Source organism: Equus quagga, chromosome 14 (genome assembly GCF_021613505.1).
Source record: "Equus quagga isolate Etosha38 chromosome 14, UCLA_HA_Equagga_1.0, whole genome shotgun sequence".
Classification (NCBI taxonomy): domain Eukaryota; kingdom Metazoa; phylum Chordata; class Mammalia; order Perissodactyla; family Equidae; genus Equus; species Equus quagga.
The window spans coordinates 74001788-74016647 of NC_060280.1; the positions used below are offsets into that span (position 1 = coordinate 74001788).

At 35.3% G+C, this 14860-nt stretch overlaps 1 protein-coding gene across 3 annotated transcripts in view; it reads left to right on the plus strand.

Annotated features, from left to right (window-relative positions):
- The window catches only part of CHEK1 (checkpoint kinase 1), a 30187-nt gene extending 15765 nt beyond the window's left edge, over positions 1-14422 (plus strand). For 2 of the 3 annotated variants that reach the window (XM_046685181.1, XM_046685182.1), the window contains exons 9-13: positions 1993-2101; positions 2275-2452; positions 2723-2854; positions 12795-12896; positions 13524-14421. In XM_046685181.1, coding sequence (XP_046541137.1) covers positions 1993-2101; positions 2275-2452; positions 2723-2854; positions 12795-12896; positions 13524-13619 — 617 coding nt within the window. In that variant the 3' untranslated portion in view covers positions 13620-14421. Of the gene's footprint in view, positions 1-1992; positions 2102-2274; positions 2453-2722; positions 2855-12794; positions 12897-13523 lie in introns of all 3 variants that reach the window. The other variant, XM_046685183.1, reaches the window with a different exon arrangement.
- Positions 14423-14860: the final 438 nt, after the last annotated feature.

Consider the following 14860-nt stretch of genomic DNA (forward strand, 5'->3'; position numbering starts at 1 on the left):
ACTCTGACCACCAGCATATTTTTTTTTGGCTTCCTTTCTCTAGTACCCTGACTCCAACAATTCTTTGACCTTACCCAGACTTACAATCCATTAATTCTACTACCTTTTCACTATCTCTTATCTGCCACCTCCTAGATCCTGAGTTCCATCCTCTTTTAAAATCCCAAAGTCGATCATTATAATGACTTCTTTGCATTCATCTTCAACTTCCTTGCCCCATTCTCTCTTTATCATACTTACAGTGAAAAAGCTAACTCAAATTTAATCCAGTTTTCTGCCTATTGTACACTATACCTGCACATCTAATCACAGCTAGAGAAAAACTCACAACAGTGTTCACTTCAAATTCAGCATCACTGATCTCAAGTGGGCCCTTAATTGCACCAGGCAATCATAATGCATTTCCCCACTTCTTTCACAACCCTGCTCTCCTAAATCACCTTTTTATACCTTTTCTTTTCTCTTCAACTTCTAATTCCTCCTTCCCCATCCTCAATCTCAGTTGGTGACAGTACTTCCTGTTTCACTGGGAAATAGAAACTATCACAAGGGAACTTCCACAAGTTCCCACAACCATCTCTACCCACCCACCCAACTGCCTCTATGCTCATATACTCTGCTTTTTCCCCTGTTGCTATGGATAAATTGCTCCAGATATAAGCCAAGTCTTTGCCTTATGCACTAGACTCAGTTCTCTTTTGCCTACTCAGGGCCATTGTCTAGCAATTCTTCTCTCTTTCTCCTGCATCATTAATTTATCACTCTCTGCTGAATATTTCTCATCAGAATGCGAACGTACTGTTTCTTCTATCTTACTAGCCTATACATAATAGGCTCAATAAAATATTCAAATGAGGGGCTGGCCCCGTGGCCGAGTGGTTAAGTTCGCGCACTCCGCAGCAGGCGGCCCAGTGTTTCGTTAGTTCGAATCCTGGGCGCGGACATGGCACTGCTCATCAGACCACGCTGAGGCAGCGTCCCACATGCCACAACTAGAAGAACCCACAACGAAGAATACACAACTATGTACCAGGGGGCTTTGGGGAGAAAAAGGAAAAAATAAAAAAAAATCTAAAAAAAAAAAAAAAAAAAAATATTCAAATGAATAAATTGCTAAATAAAATGGTTGGCTAAACCTAAGCATGTTTAAATGGTTTCAGGATAGATCCAGCTGAGAGGAAGAAGCTGAAAGTCTGAGAGAGGGAGTAAGAGAGCATCTAGATCTCTGAGGAGAAGGGAGGGTGTGGGTTCAAATACAAGTAGAGGAATGAATGTTTGTTGGGAGATGGTAGGGAGGAGAGAATAGGTAGGAATGCAAGTAAATTAGCAAATTTGGTAGTGGCAAGTGAGGGAGTTATGAAATTTTCTTTGCTTGTGAGCAAACCCCAATTTATGGAATGGGGTTTTCTTTGTGAAATGGGAGATAGTATCATATGATGAGTGATGAGGTGCTGGAAGATGGTCTTGGGAATTTGACAAAAGTGTAGAAGTTTTAAAACAATGATTGTGGAGAGAGGGAGAGAAAACTGACTAGAGAAACATAGGAATTGACTGTCAGTGTTGAGGATCCAGCTGAGGGTAGTAACTGTGAATTTATAGTCACATCATTTTCTGTATAATGATTATTCTTGGTAAAGCTTTTCCAAGAGGGCAAAGAGTGGTAGATAGTGCAGATTCATAATGTTCATTGCCATTATCATAAATTATTTTCTATTATAAGAAGTTTTGATCCTTTAGCTAGGTCTCTCTGTCTTCACAGAATATTGTTCTGATACCGTAAATGGTATCACCATAGTGAGTCCTCCTAGTAGGTTCATAATGACCACATTTCTCATAAAATCATGTAGGAAGAGCCGCTATTTGTCATATAAATGTTTTGTTTTAAATAAATGGATTTAGATGTGGTTTTACTTCTTCAAGTTGCTACTTGAGTTAAAAAATTTTTGCATAGAAGACTTGAAAGCATTTGTGTATTAATGTTTTCTTTTTTAGGGGCAAAGAGGCCCCGAGTTAGTTCAGGTGGTGTATCAGAGTCTCCTAGTGGATTCTCTAAGCACATTCAATCCAATTTGGACTTTTCTCCAGGACATGCTGCTTCAAGGTAAGATTAATTAATAAAGATCAAGTAGTTGTTGAATGAAAAATAATACATGTATATATTTTTTCTTAATAATGAATGTAATTTTTATCAGTGTGAGAATGGTAATGCGATATAAGAAGGGCCTGACAGATTTCATTTAAAGATATGTTTTTCTCCATATCTTAATGCCTCAGTGAAGAAAATGTGAAGTACTCCAGTTCCCAGCCAGAACCGCGGACAGGTCTTTCCTTATGGGACACCAGCCCTTCATACATTGATAAACTGGTACAGGGGATCAGTTTTTCCCAGCCCACATGTCCTGATCATATGCTTCTGAATAGTCAGTTACTTGGTACTCCAGGATCCTCACAGGTAAGGAAATTCGGTTTTTCAAATAAATTATGGAAGCCCTTTATTTTTTATTGTCTTTAGGTCTTTTTTTCTTAATGTATAAATCTTAGAAATATAGTATTAACACTTTAATTTGTACAGATTTTTTTTGACAAGAGAGAATTGAAGGAGACCTTCATGTGTTAAGAATCTTAAGTCACGGAAAAGAATTTTCAGACTAAATAGCTATGATATGACTGCTTTTGGTGATGTCAGATATCATATATCAGCTTTTCTTTATTTGACACATAGAACCCCTGGCAGCGCTTGGTCAAAAGAATGACACGATTTTTTACCAAATTGGATGCAGACAAATCTTACCAATGCCTGAAAGAGACTTGTGAGAAATTGGGCTATCAATGGAAGAAGAGTTGTATGAATCAGGTATGTTTCACTGATTTTCATTATATTTTTTCCTGAGGAAAAATTTAAATATTTGAGTAAAAAACTGTCATTATCAGTATATTTTAAAAATATAAAGTAATTAGTTCAATTTGAAAAAGAAACAATTGAAGTTGAAGGAATTTAAGTGTTTTCTTTACCTTAAGAAATAATATTTCTTAAAAGACATCTCTAAGGTTATTAAAAATATTAAGAGACTCATGTTATTTTCATAAAAACTATGTATACTTAAAATGTAACAATAGCAATTGACTTCTTTCTGTGAAAGAGGAATATATTAACAATCTCACACTTCCATCTCCACTGCTCCTACCTACCAATTTTTGTTGTTTATATTATCATAGCATATTTATAACATTGACATTCTAATCTGACTTTAGGCTTTTCAAAAATCTTAACATCATGAAAAACAAACAGAGGAGAATACTCTCTATTAAAAGAGACTAAAGAGACCTGATAAATAATGCAATGCATGATCTTTCAGTAGATCATGGATTTAAAGAAAAAAAGCTATAAAGCATGTTATTGGAACAATTGGGGAAATTTGAATATGGGTTTTATATTAGATAATATTTTTGTATCAGTGTCAAATTTCTTGCATGTAATCATAATATTGTGGTTTTGTAGGGGAATGTCTTCATTCGTAGGAGAGACATGTTGAAGTGAAGTGATGCCGTTTGTAACTTACTTTTTTTTTTCCTTAAAGATTGACACCTGAGCTAACAACTGTTGCCAATCTTCTTTTTTTTTCCCCCCTGCTTTTTCTCCCCTAATCCCCCCCAGTACATAGTTGTATATTTTTAGTTGTGGCTCCTCCTAGTTGTAGCATGTGGGACACTGCCTCATCGTGGCCTGATGAGCGGTGTCATGTCTGCGCCCAGGATCCGAACCGGTGAAACCCTGGGCCTCTGAAGGCGGAGCGCACCAACTTAACCACTTGGCCGTGAGGCTGGCCCTGTAGCTTACTTTAAATAGTAAAAAACAATCACATAAGTAAATGTATACTTATCTAGTTTGATAAAGGGAGGGTATATGGTTATTTATTCTACGATTCTTTCAATTTTTCTGTAGATGTGTAAGCTTTCAAAATTAAAAGTTATGGGAAAATGTTACTCTGCAGAAATCTGAGGCCAGCCTGATTTTCCTGTCACTTGTATAGATAATTTATTTTTTTTTAAGGTAGATTTATTGAGATAAAATTCAGATAACATAAAAATCATCACTTTAACCATTTTAAAGTGTATAATTCAGTGGTTTTCAGTATATTCACAAGGTTGTGCAACTATCACCATTTAATTCCAGAACATTCCATTGCCCGCAAAATAGACTCAATACTAATTAGCAGTCACTCCTCGTTCCTCCCTCCCTTCATTCCCTGGCAACCACTAATTTAGTTTTTGTCTCTATGGACTGCTTATTTTGGACATTTCTTATGAATGGAATTGTATAATATGTGGCTCTTTGTGCCTGTCTTCTTTTACTTAGCATAATGTTTTCAAGGTTAATCTATGTTATAGCATTTATCAGTACTTTTATCCCTTTTTATAGGTGAATAGTATTCCATTGTATGGATAGACTACATTTTTTTTATCCACTTGTCTGTTGATGGACATTTGGGATGTTTCCACGTTTTGGCTATTATGAATAATGCTGCTGTGAACATTCTTTTACAAGTTTTTATTTGAACATGTGTTTTTGTTTGTCATGGCTATCATAACAAAATACCACAGACAGGGTGTCTTAAACAACAGAAATTTATTTTCTCACAGTTCTAGAGACTGAAGTCCAAGATCAAGGTACTGGCAGGATTGATTTCCTCTGAGGTCTCTCCTTGGCTTTCATATAGCCACCCTCTTGCTGCCTTCTCTTACGGTCTTTCCTCTGTGTACACGCATCCCTGGTATCTGTCTCTCTCTGTATCCTAATTTCCTTTTCTTACAAAAGACACCAGTCAGATTAGATTAGGACCCACCTATTTTAACCTAACCTAGGTCTTATTTTAACCTAATTACCTCTTTAAAGGCCCTATCTCCAAATACAGTCACATTCTGACGTACTGGGGTTTAGGGCTTCAACATACGAATTTTGAGGGGACACGATTCAGCCTATAACAATATGTTTTCAATTTCTTAGGTATATATCTACAGATGGAATTGCTAGGGCATATGCTAACTCTATGTTTAACTTTTCTTTTTTAATTTTAGTTTTAATTTTTATGGCATATGTTTAACTTTTTGAGGTGCTGCCTAGTGGTTTTCCAAAGCAGCTGCACCATTTTACATTCTCACCAGCAATGTATGAGAGTCCCAGTTTCCCCACATCCTTGTCAACCCTTCTTATTGTCTGTTTTTTTGATTATAGCTATCTTTGTGTAGGAAGTGTTATTTCATTGTGCTTTTGATTTGCATTTCCCTAATTACTAATTATGTTGACCATTTTCTCACATGCTTATTGGCCATTTATATATCTTCCATAGAGAAATAGCCATTCAAATCCTTTGACCATATTTTAACTGGGTTGTTTCTCTTTTTACCATTGAGTTGTAAGAGTTCTTAATCTACACTAGACCCTTGTTAGATATCTTATTTGTAAATATTTTCTCCCATTCTGTGAGAGAAAATTCTCCCATTGTTTTCACTTTTTTTGTTAATGTCCTTTGCCCCACAAAAATTTTTAATTTTGATGAATTTCAATTTATCTGTTTTTTCTTTTGTTGCTTATGCTTTTGATGTCAAATTTAAGAAACTGTTGCCTGATCCAAGATCGTGAAGATCTACACCTTTGTTTCCTTCTGATTGTTTTATAGGATTAGCTCTTACATGTCTTTCATCTATTTTGAGTTAATTTTGTGTGTGATGTGCGGTAGGGGTCCAAATTCTGTCTTTTACATGTGTATATTCAGTTTTTCCAGCACTATTTGTTGAAAAGACTATTCTTTCTCCATTGGGTGGTCTGCAAAATAAATTGGCTATAGCTATATTGGTTTATTTCTGGACTCTCAGTTCTATTCTATTGATCTATATGTCTTTGTTTATTCCAGTACCATACTGTTTTGATTACTATAGTTTTGTGGGAAATTTTGAAATTGGAAAGTGTGAATCTTCTAAGTTTGTTTGTCTTTTTCAAGATTGTTTTGGCTGTTTATGGTCACTTGCATTTCTATCTGAATTTTAGGATTAGCTTGTCTGTTTCTGCAGAAAAGGCATTTGGAATTTTGATAGGGATTACCATGAATCTGTAGGTTAATTTGGGGAGTATTTCCATTTTAGTAATATTAAGTCTTCCAATCCGTTAACCTGGGATGTATTCCATTTATTTAGGTCTTCTTTAATTTCTTTAAAGAATATTTTGTAGTTTTAAGTGTTCAAATCTTGCACTTCTTTGGCTAAATTTACTCCTAAGATTTTATTCTTTTTGATGTTATTGTAAATGGAATTTTAAAAATTTCATTCTTGAATTGTTCATTGCTAGTTTGTAGATATACACCTTTTTTTGCATATTTTTATAAGTTGATTTGTATCTTGCAAATTTGCTGAAATTGTTTATTAGTTCTAGTAGTTTGTATGCAGATTCTTTAGGGTATTCTATATATAAGACCATGTTATTTGCAAATAGAGATAGTTTTACTTCTTCCGTTCCAATTTGGATATTTTCATTTCTTTTTTCTGGTTTATTGCACTGGCTGGAACTTCCAGCATTCTGTTGGACAGAAGTGGTGAGAGCAGACATCCTTTTCTTGTTCCTGATCTTAGGGGAAAACTTTTCGGTCTTTTACCATTAAGCATAATGTTAGCTGTGGGGTTTTTTTGAGGAAGGTTGGCCCTGAGCTAATATCTTTGCCCATCTTCCTCTACTATATATGTGGTATGCCACCTCAGCATGGCTTGATAAGCAGTGAGTAGGTCAGTGCCCAGAAGCCAAAACAGTGAACCCTAGGTCGTGGAAACAGAGCGCGCAAACTTAGCTGCTGTGCTACCAGGCTGGCCCCCCTGTGGATTTTTTATACATGCCATTTATCAGGTAGAAGAACTTTGTATTTTCAGTTTGAGTGTTTTTATTAAGAAAAAATGTTGTATTTTTTCAAATGCTTTTTCTGCATCTATTGAGATGATCTTGTGGGATTTTTTACTTTTCCCTTTTTCTCCTTTGATAATAGGGTATATTAATTGATTTTCATATTTTGTATCAACTTGCATTCCTGGGATAAATTCCACTTGGTTGTGGTGCATAATCCTTTTAGTGTGTTGATAGATTCAGTTTGCCAGTATTTGTTGAGGATTTTTTTTCCTGGGAAAGATTTGCCCTGAGCTAACATCTATTGCTTATCTTCCTCTCTCTTTTTTCTCCCCAAAGCCCCAGTACCTAGTTGTATATTCTAGTTGTAAGTCCTTCTAGTTCTTCCATGTGAGCCGCTGCCACAGCATGGCTACTAACAGACAAGTGGTGTGGTTCCACGCCTGGGAACCGAACCCAGGCCTCCGCAGTGGAGTGCAACTAACTTTAACCATTAGGCAATCAGGCTTGGCTCTGTTGAAGATTTTTTTTACTCTGTTTAAAAGGGATTGGTTCTGTAGTTTTTTGGGGATGTCTTTGTTTGATTTTGGTATCAAGGTAATACTGGCCTCATAGAACAAGTTGGAAAGTGTTCCCTCCTCTTCTATTTTTTTGGAAGAATTTAAGATGAATTGGTACTAATTCTTTAAACTTTTGGTAGAATTCTCAGTGAAGCCATCTGGTCCTGGGCTTTTTCTTTGTTGGGGATTTTTCGGTAACTGACTCAATATCTTCACTTGTTATAGATCTATTTACTTATTTATTTATTTGTTTGTTTATTTTATGTAGAACATTTTATCTTTTTATTTTCTATTTTTTTATTTTTATTATTTTTTTGAGGAAGATTACCCCTGAGCTAACATCTCCTGCCAATCCTCTCCTTTTTTGCTGAGGAAGACTGGCCCTGAGCTAACATCCATGCCCATCTTCCTTTACTTTGTATGTGGGACGCCTACCACAGCATGGCTTGCCAAATGGTGCCATGTCTGCACCCGGGATGTGAACTGGTGAACCCTGGCCCACCGAAGCAGAATGTGCGAACTTAAGCACTTTGCCACTGGGCCAACCCCTGTTACAGATCTATTTAGATTTATTATTTCCTCTTGAGTCAGTTTTGGGATTTTGTGTGTTTCTAGGAATTTGTACATTTCATCTAGGTTATCTAATTTGTTGACATACAATTTTTCATAGTATAATCCTTTTAAATTCTGTAAGGTTGGTAGTAAGATCCTACTTTTATTCCTAATTTTAGTAATTTGAGTCTTCTCTCTTTTTTTCTTGATCAGTTTGGCTAAAGTGTTGTCAATTTTGTTTATCTTTTCAAAGAAGTAACTTTTGCTTTCTTTGATTTTTCTGTTTTTCTATTCTATGTTTTGTTTATTATTTCAGTCATTTTAAATTTATTGAGACTTGTTTTGTTTCCTAACGTATAGTCTGTACTGGAGAATGTTTCTTGTGTTCTTAAGAAGAATGTGTATTCTGCTGCTGTTGGGTGAAGTGTTCTATGTATATTTGTTAGGTTCAGTTGCATTATAGTGTTGTTCACATCTTTTATTTCCTTGTTTATCTTTGTCTAATTTTTATATCCGTTATTGAGAGTGGAGTATTAAACTCTTCAACTGTTACTGCTGAACTTTAATTCTTACTTTAGTTCTGTCAGCTTTTACCTAATAAATTTTGGAGTTTGGGTACCAGGTAAACATTTGTTTATAATTGCTATGTTTTCTTGATGTATTGACCCCTTTAACATTATATAATGTCCTTCTTTGCCTCTTGCAAAAATTTTTGCTACAATCTATTTCGTTTGACATTAGTAGAGCCACTCCAGCTCTGTATTGGTCATAGTTTGCATGGCCTACTTTTTCTCTTCCTTTTATTTTCAACCTATTTGTGTCTTTGAACCTAAAATCTCTTATGGACAGCATATATTTATAGGATTATGTTTTCTAAATTTGTTTTCTCTGCCTTTTAATTGGAGAGCTCAATCCATTTACATTTAATGTGATTACTGATAAGGAATGACTTATTTCTGCCTTTTTGCTATTTTTCTCATACAGTAGTCTCCCTTTATCCATGGGGGTTATGTTCCAAGATCCCTAGTGTATGTCTGAAACTGTGGATATTATGGAATCCTATACATAGCTATGTTTTTTCCTATACATACATACCTATGATAAAGTTTAATTTATAAACTAAGTGCAGTAAGAGATTAACAACTAATAAAACAAAAAAATTATAATATATTGCGGTAAAAATTACTATAGATCTTAGCAGCCTCAGCATATGAGTTTTTTCTTTCCTTATTAAGTTGGGAACTTTCACTTTTTCACTTAAAGGAGGCACTTTATGATTTCTCTTTACTATGTCTGAATTGCCAGCATCACTACTCCTACATTTTGGGGCTATTATTAAGTAAAATAAGGGTTACCTGAACACAAGCACTGCGATGCTGCAACTGTCGATCTGATAACTGAGACAGCTACTAAGTGACGAATGGATGGGTAGAGTATACAGTGTGGATATGCTACACAAAGGGATAATTAATGTCCTGGGCATGATGGAGAAGGACAACATGAGATTTAATCACACTACTGAGAATGGCGCACAATTTAAAACTTATGAATTATTTCTGGAATTTTCCATTTAATGTTTTTGGATTGAGGTTGACCACTGGTAACTGAAACTGTGGAAGGTGAAACCACAGATAAGGGGGGACTACTATATCTTACATCCTTACGTCTTTTTTATTCCTCACTTTTCCCATTACTTCCTTTTTTTTCAATAGATATTTTTTAGTGTACCATTTAAAATCCTTTTTCATTTATTTTACTCTTTTTGCCCTAAGAATTGCAAATATCTTAGTTTATAATAATCTAGTTAGGAGTACTACTAACTTAATTTCAATTGTACATAAAACTTTGCTTCTATGTAGCTCTGCTCCCTTTTTATGCTGTTACTGTCACAAATTACAACTTCATGCATTGTGTACCCATCAAGATAGATTTATAATTATTGCTTTATGTGATTGTCTTTTAAATTAGGTAGGAAAAAAAAGTAGGAGTTACTAACAAAAAATTCATTAACATTGTCTTGTATTTACCTATATAAATTTCCCTTTACCAGTATTCTTTGTGTGGATTTCAGTTACTATTTAGTGTCCTTTCATTTTAACCTGAAGGATTCCTTTAGCTTTTCTTTGTGGGCAGGTCTGGTAGTTTTAAACTCTTTCAGATTTTAACTGGGAATGTCCTGATTTCTCTTTCAATTTTAGTGGATAGTTTTGCCAGATATGGAATTCTTGCTTGACAGTTTTTCTTTCAGCACTTTGAATATGTCATCCCACTGCCTTCTGGCTTCCATGGTTTCTGATGAGAAATCTGCTGTTAATATTATTAAGTATCGGTTGTTCATGATGTGTCACTTCTCTCTTGCTGCTTTCAAGATTCTGTCTTTGTCACTGTCTTTCAACAGTTTGAATATGATGTATCTCAGTGTGGATCTCTTTCATTTTATCCTATTTGGAGTTCATTTAGCCTCCTGGATGTGTAGATCATTTTCCATCAAATTTTGAAAGTTTTTGGCCATGTTTTCAAATATTTGTTTGCCCCTTTTTCTCCTACCACTCTGGAACTTAACATTATGCATGTTCTGATACATTTGATAATGTCCCACAGGCCTCTTAGGCTCTGTTCATTTCTTTTCATTCTTATTTCTCTCTGTTCCTTAGCAAGAGTTTCTGTTGATTGCTTTTTTCCTCTATGGGCCATATTTTCTTGTTCCTCCATGTGCCTTGTTCTTTTTTTCTGGGTGAGGAAGATTGGCCCTGAGCCAACTTCTGTGCCAATCCTCCTCCATTTTATGTGGGATGCTGCCACAGCATGGCCCAATGAGCAGTGCCAGGTCCACACCTGGGATCTGAACCCATGAACCCTGGTCTGCTGAAGTGGAGTGTGCAAACCCAACCACTATGCCACTAGACGAGCCTCATTTTGTCCTTTTTTTATTGAAAACTGGACATTTTGAATATTATAATGTGACAACTCTGGAAATCAGAGTTTCCCCTTTTCCTGGGGTTTGTTATTGTTGACACTTGATGTAGTTGTTGATTGTTTGGTGACTTTTCTGATCTCATTTTGTAAAGTCTGTATTCCTTGTTGTGTATAGCCTCTGAAATCTTTTGCTAGCTTGGAAGTCAGCTAATGATTGGACAGTGTTCCTTAAATTCTTGGAACTAAAATATCTCCTAGTTTTTTCAGAGAGGTTCTGTGTGAGTTGGGGCATGCCTTTAATACTCAGCCAGGCAGTTGAAAGCTCTGCTTTAGCCTTCACTTCCTCCTTGTCCCATGCCTCACAGTCAGCCAGAGGTGGAGCTTATGGCCTTCTCACATCTTTCCTGAGCATGTCCACTGCGCTGTGCACAATGTGGCCTTTTAGATTTCCAGGAATATGTAAAAGGTTTTCAAAGCCCTTATCTTTCAAAACATCTTACTCTCCACCCTTTCCTTCTAGCTTTTTTGAGTAATCTGTTGTTTGCCCCAACTGTTATCTATTGCCTCAGTATGCAGATGCTAAAGTATTTGCCTGTAAATGTTTTTGACAAATGCTTCCCAGGTGGCAGCTTTAGCACAAGATGAGTTCTAGTCAGTCAGGCAAAGTAAAGACAAGTGTTCTGAGCAGATCTTCCGGGGAGCCAGATCAGCTTAAGACAATTTGCGAATGAGATTTATTCTGCTGCTACTTGTACCTGTACCTGGAATGCAGACTGTTACTTTCAAGGCTACTATTGAGCTGAGGAGTGGGGAATGGGAGTAGGGTAAGTTACAATGTTAGAAAGCTCACTATTCTTACTGAGTCTCACCCATTTTATATGAGTGCTTCTGTGTTGCTGAAAGCTTTTAGTTTCCAGTGTCCTGAAAAAGTCGATTCTGACAATTTTTGCCAATTTTTTAATTGCTTTTATTGAGTTAATGGGCTTTCGGAGTTCCTTACTTCTCCATTTCCATTGACATCATTTTTTGATTCACTCCTTGTGCCTGAATCCTTGAAGATTTTCTTTGTCTTTGAAGTTTAATAGCTTAATTCAGATGTGTTGAGTATCTTTAATTTCCCCAGAACATGATGTGTTGTACCAGTATTGCACAATTGTGGTATACCTGTGTATTTTTATAGTCATTCCTTGAAGAGAGAATTACTACAAATGTTTTTGTAATTTCAGCTTGGTTTAGCTGGGTAAATCTTCTAATATTGCTTGAGCTCATTCATCTAGCTGTAGTCATTTGATGGCTTTACTGTGGCTGGTGATCCAAGATGGCCTCATCCATGTTGGGGTCTTGGTGCTGGCTGTTGGCTGGGCTGTTCTTTTTGTGTCGCTCATCTAACCTGGGTGTCTTTGTAGACCATAGGAATATTCTAAAGTACTGAAAGAGGAAGGAAAGGCCTCTCAAGACCTTTGCCATTTTCTGATTGCTGCTGTAGATTTTCAGCCACAAATCTGGCCTCTCTTTTTCTTTCTTTAAGTTTTTATAATCTTGTTTTTCCTCTTAGCCTATTTGTATTCTGTTCAACTCTTTCTTCTTTCAGTTGTATTTTGTTGAAATAGTAAATTTATCTTGTTGCTAAGAGTTACATTGACTCAATCTCTGGTAATGGGGCTGCATCCCGTTTATTGCTTGATCTGGGTTGGGTGCATACACACCCACTGACAGCGGACAGTCCTTGGAACAAGTGAGATTTTCAGCTGGCACTACTCCTGTTGTAGAAGTACCTCTCACATTTTTATTCCAGTAGTATCATTGACCTGAGATTATAGTTTTTGTTTAGAGTATTGTCTACCCACACATCGAGCTTAATCTTGTTTTTATTGACTTAGGTTACTGTATCAACAACTGATAGAAGAAACAATAAACTGATTTTCAAAGTAAATTTGGTAGAAATGGATGAGAAGATTTTGGTTGACTTCCGGCTTTCTAAGGTATGTAGAAGAGCACATTTTTTAAAAAAAAATGCTTTGTTTTGCTATTCTTAAAGAAGTATTGCATATTCATTGTAGAAATTTTAAAAGTACAAAAACATATAAAGAAGAAAATAAGAATCAAGTTTAATCTTATCATCTAGAGAGGACACAGACTTATTTTTGATATATTTCATTATAGTAGTCCTCCTACTTATAGCATATACTATATGGAACTACTCTTAGTTAGAGATTTTTTTAAATGGTGTTATATTTGTATATACATGGCATTTGTAAATATGTGGTAACTTGGTTTTTTTGATTTAATATTGTGAACATTTGTTCTTTTCATTATTTATTCTTCTAAAACATAGTTTTACCAATGCTTGAAACAGACAGGATGTCATTGCTTCTGCTCTCTGAGCCCAGTGTGATGGGAATAGTGATGGGCCACAAATCCAGTCAGAATTATTTATGTAGCTATGTCTTCTACCAGGATATTTGATCTTCGTAAGAAGACTTGAAGGGAATGGTAGCTGGATTTACCTAAGGATATTTGTCTCTGCTTACCACTAAAGAAAGTTTGATTTTATGGCTTAATCGTTTTTTTTTCTTTGACATTATTTTTGGGTATCATTTCTAATACAGGGTGATGGATTGGAATTCAAGAGACACTTCCTGAAGATTAAAGGGAAGCTGAGTGATGTTGTAAGCAGCCAGAAGGTTTGGCTTCCTGCCACATGATAGACCCATTGGCTCTGGGATTCCTGGTGAATATGGTGCTGCTATGTTGACATTATTCTTCCTAGAGAAGATTATCCTATTCTGCAAACTGCAAATGATCCTGAACAGTTGTTTTCCCCAAACAATTTCCACTTCTGTTTGTATGTTCTTCATAAAAGTAATACCTATATTTTAATTGTAAATAAAACTTTGGGGAAGGGATGGATAGAATTCATTAGATATTTCTTCATCTGTGTTTAGTGTCTGAATTTGAGACCCATCTGGTGGAAACCAAGCTTTGGGGATACACGAATTTACCAGCTTTTATACCAACATAATAAAAGATGATATTTTTGTCCTGTTTTTAAAATAACATTTAGTTTCTTCCAAAAAATACATATTTCCTCCATGTTGATTTAATTATATGGATGAATTAGTAAAAACAGTCCTTGTGACTTTTGGACAGTAGATTTATCAGTCTATGAAGTAACATCAACTTCAAAAAATATATCCCCAAGATTTGTACTTATACTTTCAAAAGGGCCTGACGAGGTATATAAACCTGTTTTTGAATTATAACTATTAATTAAAATTGCAAGAAGGTATGTTTTTTTTGGTGTAGTTAATAATATATAAAATACTGGTTGGTCTTTCGAGTAGAAGTGGAGCATAAACTCTAGTGCTTAACTGTCTTTACTCTAAAATTACTGTTGCACATTTTAAATATTTTTCTATATTATTTTCTACTTTCACAGCCATATTTTAATTCTTTATTAAAAAATAAATTCTATTTTGAAAATGAATAATTAACTCTGTGAACTTATTGGTGACTAAGCTTCTAGGTGGTAAGGAAGAAAAGAGGAGGGAGAAGTAAGGAAACTATAATAGAAATAGATGTAATTCCTGGTACTTTACCCATTAGATTTACTAAGACTTTGTCCTTCTAATAAAATTTACATTAACTTTTGAATGTATTAGGTTGGGGCCTATATTTCTTTTTCTTGGTAATTTATGAAAATCACTTATCTTAGTCTGAAGTCTAACATCTGAAATTTTATGGTTAGAATTTATCACTTGTTAGTGTATATTGATAAATTGTGTTACTGTAGTATACCCATAGGAGGAATAAATTTGAACCAATTCCTGAGAACTGAGTCAGTAAATTCTCAAATATGAAAGAAATTTTGTTCCTGAGAATTTGACAAGTCTCAGCCATTAGTAACTCTCAAAAACAAAGTTCTCTCTGGCTTTGACCTCTCTCC